The following is an 8259-nucleotide window of genomic DNA, read 5'->3' as shown; positions in this document are numbered from 1 at the left end:
GAGAGAGAGAGAGTTGAGGGAGAGGAGATAGATAATAAGATTATGGATAAAAATATATTTTTGTTAAAAAACATTGGAATGGACTAAGAAAAATGTTTTTCATTGAATTGGGCTATGAAAACCCTATTTTTGTGTATTTGGGCAATTTCTCTTAATAGAGTAGGTGGAATCATTGCCTCGTGAGCTCCTTTTTTACTAACCAGCGCTAGGTCGCACACATCCACGTTATACATGTGGACACACATATATGATCTCTTGTGTGGGTGCACGACAGCTGTTGCAACAACTGTTGATTGAGTCCACCAAGCCGCGCACCTATACGAAGTGTTTCCCTCTCTCTTCTTAAGTACTACTTAACCTCTAGCCTCACTACATTGGAATCAAATTTGCTGACCAATAGATTTGTTGGTCAGCTATAACCAACCAATCATATCTCTCTCTCTCACTTTCTCTCCCTCTCTCTCTTTTTTGATTGGTTGGTCATAGCTGACCAACAGATTTTGTTGGTCAGCAAATTTGATTCCCACTACATTCATACATTTTCGATATCAACGTCAGAGGGGGAACTCGGAGAGCCATCCATTGGCCCCTCCTAACTCACCTGTTTCCCCCTTTGTCAGGTCTCCGCATGGAATTGTAGCGAAAACATTCTCATACTTGAGAGAAAAGTCCATCAACCCAGTTTTTAAAGTGACCCCCCTCCCCCAGCCCACAAATTTGTGAGTAACCCATTTAGGGGTATTCGAGTTTGTTCGCATACCACATGAGAATGTGTAATGATTCACTAATGTAGTCAATAGTTCTGTTGGAATACTGTCGTGAATCTGAGTTAATACTGACTAAAATAATGTGGTAATAACTCCCTAACGTAACTAATATGGTTTGCAGTCTCACTAATAAAAAAAACCGGAAAAAAAAGAATCACGCTGTTTTTTTTTTGGGTTTGAAGTCAATGATATCTAGGTTTGGTACCTAAAACCCCTGTAATCCCAAAACCCTGATATCTAGGTTTGTGAATTCGAAGGTGACCAACAGAAATGGGCAAAAAGAATAAGAGAACCGAAGCGGAAGCACCACCCCAACCTGAAATCAAACCCGACGAGAAGAAGAAGAAGAGCAAGAAACCCAAACCCGACACATCCCCCGCCGTGATTCCCACCGTCACCGTCGCCATCGCCGGCTCCATCATCCACAACGCTCAATCCATCGAACTCGCCACTCGGGTACCACTTCCCTCTAATCCCTTCCTTCACTTCCTCTCCATTTTCTCTAATCCATTTCCTTTCAATCTCTCAATCTCAGCTCGCCGGTCAGATTGCTCGTGCCGTCACGATTTTCCGAGTCGACGAGGTCTGTGTATCACTACTTCTTTGGCACTTAGGGTTTATAAAACTGGTTTAATTGTTTGAATTGGATTTGTGATGAGTTGACTGTGTGAACAGGTGGTTGTGTTTGACAATAACGGTGAGACTGGCCCGCCGGAAGATACTAATTCCGATGAGAATGAAAGCGGGGCTGCATTTCTTATACGGATCTTGCGGTACCTCGAGACGCCGCAATATTTGCGAAAAGCTCTGTTTCCGAAGCATAATAGCTTAAGATTTGTGGTGAGGTTCTGTAATGTTGTGTGTTTGTGGTGTGGAGTAAGTGTTTTTGGTGTGGTTGATGAGTTTTGGAATTTGTTTGCAGGGTTTGTTGCCTCCGCTTGACGCGCCGCACCATCTGCGTAAGCACGAATGGGGTGTATATCGGGAAGGTACATTGTAATGCCTGAAATTTTAAGGCTTGCTAATGTTAAAGAGATTGAACAAGAACCAACTTGAGAAATGAGATGGTTCAGACTTTGTGCTGTTGATGAATTTCGCTATTTAGTTTTGGCTCGTTTGTGTTTCACTATTTAGAACTTGGACAAGTTTTGATAGCTTTCCATTAATGTGTAGGTGCCACACTGAAGGAAAGATCTCCAGATGGTGTTGGGACATTGGTTGATGTGGGCTTGAGTAAGGTACTCCCATTGTCTAGTTTTGGTAGTCTCTCACAAGTTATTGCCTAATATCTTTACCTCTTCTTTGTTTTTGTGAATCCTGAGAGTTAGCGATTAATTCTTCTTGTGTACAATATGCAGAATGTCGTTGTTGATCAAGTACTTGATCCTGGAACAAGAGTAACTGTAGCTATGGGAGACAGTTGGAATTTGGATGCTGGTAATGATTTTTTTGTTAGATATTTTAGATATGTAATGATTGCTTTTAGTATGAATCTTAGATATGTAATGATTGCTTTCCTATGGCATTTATCTAGATATATCACGGCAGGTTGTATCATCGTCCAAGCCAAGGGAAGAAGCAGGGATGTATTGGGGGTACAAAGTGCGCTATGCTTCCAATATCACTTCGGTAATGACTGAATGTCCGTACGAGGTATCCATACACTGACTCTATGCCTCTCTTTGCGTTATATACACTGACTCTATGCCTCCCTTTGCCTTATATATTCGTGTTGTCTCTCTAAGCATTCAGATATGATCTTCCTTACCCAGTTGTATTATCTCAATCACAGGGTGGCTATGATCATTTGATTGGAACCTCAGAGCATGGTCAAATTATCAGTTCTTCTGATCTCACTATACCTACGTTCAGGTACTAACTATTAATTGATAAGATTGTACTTTAAGATAAGGTGGGGCCACAAATGGTGGTTGTTCTCTTATTAGCTAGATGCGTACTGTGTTCATCACCTAGATTGGCTAATGTATAGGGAAACTCTTGGTGTATGTGGGACGGATTCAATCTCTTTCAATCTGACCTCTGAATTCGTTTAGAGCATATGTAGGTATTTCTTGTGAGCTCAATCAGCTCACCTTTAACATCCTGCTAAAGGCGTCAAGCCAAATGAAATTTCTGAAGAATTATGGAAATGAACAATGCCATATGTTTCGTTCAATTTCATTTTTGCTGTATCTCTTAGCAACTTAAGGACTAGCTGGTAACAGCTTCGTCAGGCACGTCTCATCTCTTTCCACTGGCTTTTCGCCAGTTGTGTAAACTTCCTTAATATCCCCCTCCCTTTTGCTTTCTCAAAGATTTGGCGTGAGACAAACATACCATCTCTTTTCTATATTACTTTAAGAAATTTGTTTCTATATAATATATACACACACACACATTATATGAAGATGCATTAAGCTTAAACTCCAAAGGCTGTGGGCATTTATCCTGTTTAATATTTTGGTTTGACAATTGATTGCTTTGAATGTGTTAAAGGCGGACCTGTAATTAGTATCAATATATCAGTTATGTTAAATATTCCATCTTCAAGAACTATTGATACATGAAGCTATTTGAAATTTGTTAGGCATCTATTGATTGCTTTTGGTGGACTTGCTGGCTTGGAAGAGAGCATTGAAGAGGATCATAACTTAAAGGTATTGTTGCTTAGGGATTTGGTTTGGGACTTAAATGTTAAACATTGGGCAGGTGCAAGCCTTTGCGTCCTGTAATGCTAGAATATAGTTATAAGCTCTGTGAACAGAAAAGTTTTTTGAAGCATTTGCTTGACAACTTGTAGTAGTTTGTTTAACTGGAAGTAAAAAAGGTAAAAAGGAAAAGGTATTTAATACTTTTCTTGACACAGGAAAAGAATGTTCGGGAGGTGTTTGATATATATTTAAACACATGTCCGCATCAGGGGAGTCGAACAATACGAACCGAGGTACTTTCATTATAGTATGTTCCTTTGCATTTGTATTTAGGAAAGTTATTTTGGCACTCCATTTTTATCAACATAAAAGTGGAGTGCCATATTCATGACATATTTATTGATGGAAAACTGTGTTAGTAATTGCTTAATTTGCATCTTCATGGACAGGAAGCGATTTTAATTTCGCTTCAGTATTTCCAAGAGCCAATCAACAGAGCAGTGCAGAGAAGTTAGTCCACGATTAGAATCAAGATCTTAAGGAATTTATCCTGCTACTTCAGATTGTTACCTTTTGCTGCAAACAGTGGTAGGATTAGCAAGTTTTGTGACAGAAGATTAGCCTCTTTTTGCTCATCAATTTTCTGTTTCCAGCTGGTTCATCTGTAAGCTATGTGTTTTAGTGTACAACTAGTCGGGTTTAACCTGCAATTAGGAATCACTTGCAACCCTTTTCATATTGGAAAATAAACATAGTCAAATTTATGTTTATCCTTGTTTATATCGATCAATCATGTATTTCCATCTTGAGTTGGGTTGGTTGAGCTAAATGGTGTTTTTTCCTTTTTTGGAGTGGGCTTATTGTTTTCTTAATGTAAGCTTGCTCTTTACTCTTATCTATGGCTTATTGGCACTTGAAACTTGAAAGACACATTTCCCTATAGCGACAGTATTGATTTTAACATTCTAATTAGCGAGCTAGAAACTTGAAGGACACTATTCCTATATTGAAATAAAGTTTGCTGCCCTTTTAGCTGTCAACTGTAGCACATGAGGCTATTGAGTAGCCGCTATTCCCTGGATCCACAAGGACATTCCCCTCGTGTATAGTGTAGGAGTACGCCGGACTTCCACTTCCATATTCAACTTTACTTGGTTCATCAAATGGAGAAAGGTCCCTTGTAGCTCTCAACTGCAGCTGCTTGCTTCCTACACTACTACACCAATTGTAGTAGAAGGAGAGTTTAAGCTACTCCTGGATGCGCTCAATGGCCGTTCTCAGATTCCTTGGCACTTTTAAAGTGTTGGTTCGAGATATCCAAGCTTTGTTATCCCATTTTCAGTCTATTTCTTTTAAGTATGTTTAGAGAGAAGCAAACTTTCTAATTGATAATCTAACTAAATTAGGACACTCTTATAATAGTCCTCAGCTCTGGATTTCTTCTCTTCCTCTTTCCTCGGCTAACGCCTTCTAGCTTTATCTTTATGGGGGCGGTTGTGCGCGAGGGTACTCTTTGTATTTGCTTATTATCCATAAAAAAAAAGAGAGGGAGAAATGTCCCAATAAGAAACATTCCCCTTGATCTCGACCTCTTGCTACAAACCGTACACCTTTCAATGGGGATGGCTGTCATCGATGAAAGTCATCCTTGTGAATTGGGTGTTTGTTGCTTTCAACATGTTGTGTTGGGGTCCAAGCTTGAACCTGACGAGGAGGCCGACGTTGTGGTGGATTAAGTCGAGTTTTGTTTTAATGCATAGATTGCAGACATTGTTGCAGCTTCCGATGATGGTTGTGTCGTTTTAGACACTGGTAGCAAAGTAAAGGTGCATAGAGATGGTGGTGATCCATTATGGACTGTGAGGACGGATCATGTTCATGTTATACTTCTACTACGATAGGTTTTAATAAAATGACGTCCCTATAAAAAAAGGATAGACTTTACATCCAAGAGGCTAAATACGACCTACAAAATTTTAATCACTTTGGTTGCAAACTATAAAACGTTGCCCTTGTTAATTTGATAACGATACTTAGTTTCCCCATTCTCCCAGGGCTAATTCCGTCATTGACCCAAGAAAACAAAGCCGTGTTTGGCTACGGCACAATATAAAACCGGAACGCCGAAGAGCCCCAAAGTTAAAACCAACCAAACCAAACCCTCGAAGCTGCGATAAACAGAGAGAGAGAGAAGGAGAGACGAGAAAGAAAGCGTGTGTAAAGCAGCACCCGACATTTTAATTTCTATTTCTTCAAATAATTTTTGAAAATAAAAACAAGTTAAGTTTCGTTTAGGGAGTTCTCTCCCGCCAAGATTATGGCTCAGCTGGAGAGCCTGGACCTCATTACCAAGACCAAGTCTCTGATCTCGGCCCTCAACCTCGTCTCCCGTGACCTCCCTCTCCCTCCTGACCTCTTCGACGTCGTTTCGTCCATTTACCACTCCCCCCAGGTGAGTCTTCGCTTCGATTTCTGCGTTTTGGGTTCTGGGTTTTGGTTTCCGAGGTGGGTTTTCGGTTTTGGTACTTGGGTTCTTGTCAATTTTGGATCTTGGGTCGGTTTTGGTTTTGGGTTTTGGTGAGATTTTGGGGGAAAGATTTGTGCTTTTTTGACTAGGTTGACAGTTCAATTTTGTGTTTTTGGTTTGGAGAATGTTGATTTTGAGATGTGTGTTGCAGGATGATGGTGATAGTTGTGGAGGAGGTGATTTGTTGGGGGACCTTGAGGATGCACTTTTGAACCAAAGGCATAAGTGCAGTTCGGGTGCTGGATTGATTGAGTCTGGGGAGAAGCGTTTCCAGGGCCGGCTTAAGCAGAGATTGGCCCAGCTTGAAGGTCTGTAGATTCATATTACACAATTTTATGATAGGCATTATGGGCTATTGATAGGGGTGATAATGTTATTATGTTTTTAAGAGGGTATAGCATGGTTGCTTACTTGTAATTTTTGTATCAGAATTACCTTCGAGTAGAGGAGAGGACCTGCAGACCAAGTGCTTGCTTGAATTCTATGGGCTGAAGGTAAACTTGACTAGTTGAAATTGTTTGTGTCAAATACTAATATTGTGGCGGAGTGTTCTTCTCGATCTTAAAATGACTCGTCTTTTTATTTCCTAGAGACTGTTCTTTTCTACAATGAATGTGAAAGTTGGTCGTGAAAAAGTAGAATAAGTTATTCATTATTTTCCATGAGCACGATCTTTATCATTATCTTAACTTATACAGCACAAGGAGTTTTTATTGGGATTCCTATTGAGAATTTTTTGTGTATGTGAAGTGTTTTACCCTTTCTTTCTTTTCTTTCTGGTATCGATGGATGACATGCATGTGTCCTTGCCAATGACTTCTTTTCTATCAGCTCGCAGAATTGCAAAACAAGGTGCGGTCTGATGTGAGTTCAGAATACTTGCTCCAAATGAGCTGCGCATCTCCTGACAAAACACTGTTTGACTGGGGAAGGATGAGATTGCCCCGTCCACTCTATGGTGTTGGAGATGCTTTTGCCTTGGAGTCTGACGATCAGTTCAGGAAGAAACGAGATGCTGAGGTCATATAACTAATACTGCATTACACTTTTTATGCATTCATACTTAGAAAGGAACAATGTGATTATTATATTGTAGTAGATCGTCAAGTCATCTACAAAGGGATACAGGTCAACTTTTTTTTTTTTGCTCTACAGACACAGAAAAGTTGATTGATTCATAGAGTGAATGTGATATTATAGACAAGAACAAATTATAAGCTCCATAAAACATATCACAAACCACTTTTGTTTTTTAAAATGATGATCATATACATAGTGGGCATTGTCAAAGAGAAATGTTCTGATTTCGTAACATATACTGGTGCAGAGGCTCTTAAGGTTACAAGAGGAGGAGAAGAATAATATTGAGACTAGAAAAAGAAAATTTTTCACAGAAGTGCTTAATGGTGTTCGTGAATACCAATTGCAAGTTCAGGCATCTATGGCTCGTCGAAAACGAAGGAATGATTTTGTCCAGGTATGCCTTTTCTCCTTTGCTATTTTTCTTTCTCGGATGTTTACATAAATGATGGGATATTGAAAAATTCTGAAACCTAATGAAGCATATTGGTAGGAAAATGACTCCACGATGCTTGCATGTTGTTGTCCAAAGAGGTGTGTTACATGAAATAGCGAAAAAGTTCATTAGAATTGTGTGTACTTATTTTGGAAAGAATCTAGGATTCATCCCCATATCAGATGCCCACAATTTGATCTCCTACTCACTGGTTAGACTGAATTTCGTAATGACCAAAGTTTAACATTAAACATGATGGCTGATATTTAGAAAAGAGAATAATGCTATCATCTCTGAACTTCATTACATTTTGAAAAACTGTAATCTTCTGCATTAGAAAAATTCAAATCCAGTGGATAGGAGATATCGTTATCAATGGTAAGAGATGAGCTGTCAACTGGATATAGGTTAGAATGAAAGTAAAGTTTAGATTATTTTTTTTTTTTTGTAGGGTGGTTAAGTTTAGTATTATTGTTATTACTATCTTCTGGTGATAGAATACCCTCATATGTATTCCTTTTTTTATTTTTAATTTTTTTTTAACTTAGGGGTGGGTCATGTCAAAGACAAAACAAACGTGCTACGCGAGCTGAGAAATTAGAGGTTCCAACGACCTTGTAAGTCGGATGACCAGGAAGCATACATGAGAAGTAGGTAAAGGAGAGACAAGAATGAGAGATTGACATTACTCCTTGAAGAAACAAATAAACTCCTTGTACAATTTGGGAGCTGCGGTCCAACGTNAGAAAGATGACTAAACAGACAGGAGGCTATGAAGACTTAAAGACNCAGAAGGTG

At 39.3% G+C, this 8259-nt stretch overlaps 2 protein-coding genes across 2 annotated transcripts in view; both read left to right on the top strand.

Annotated features, from left to right (window-relative positions):
* Nucleotides 1-886: 886 nt before the first annotated feature.
* On the top strand, nucleotides 887-4103 carry LOC101307296 (uncharacterized protein C9orf114 homolog). Its single transcript, XM_004296867.1, has 11 exons — nucleotides 887-1223; nucleotides 1303-1350; nucleotides 1443-1607; nucleotides 1690-1756; nucleotides 1941-2005; nucleotides 2126-2204; nucleotides 2302-2420; nucleotides 2560-2639; nucleotides 3355-3424; nucleotides 3634-3711; nucleotides 3868-4103. The coding sequence occupies exons 1-11, from the start codon at nucleotides 1038-1040 to the stop codon at nucleotides 3931-3933; spliced, it is 1023 nt and encodes a 340-aa protein (XP_004296915.1). The 5' UTR covers nucleotides 887-1037; the 3' UTR covers nucleotides 3934-4103.
* Nucleotides 4104-5588: 1485 nt separating this feature from the next.
* Nucleotides 5589-8259, top strand: part of LOC101306513 (transcription regulatory protein SNF2-like) — an 8170-nt gene continuing 5499 nt past the window's right edge. The window contains exons 1-5 of the mRNA XM_004296864.1: nucleotides 5589-5870; nucleotides 6097-6253; nucleotides 6375-6439; nucleotides 6777-6965; nucleotides 7273-7422. Of these exons, the coding sequence (XP_004296912.1) occupies nucleotides 5736-5870; nucleotides 6097-6253; nucleotides 6375-6439; nucleotides 6777-6965; nucleotides 7273-7422 (696 nt within the window). The 5' untranslated portion in view covers nucleotides 5589-5735. The remainder of the gene's footprint in view (nucleotides 5871-6096; nucleotides 6254-6374; nucleotides 6440-6776; nucleotides 6966-7272; nucleotides 7423-8259) is intronic.

The sequence above is a fragment of the Fragaria vesca genome, linkage group LG4 (assembly GCF_000184155.1).
Source record: "Fragaria vesca subsp. vesca linkage group LG4, FraVesHawaii_1.0, whole genome shotgun sequence".
In the NCBI taxonomy this organism is placed as follows: Eukaryota; Viridiplantae; Streptophyta; class Magnoliopsida; order Rosales; family Rosaceae; genus Fragaria; species Fragaria vesca.
Note: the sequence above shows the minus strand (reverse complement) of the source record. Positions and strands in the feature narration are given on the sequence as shown.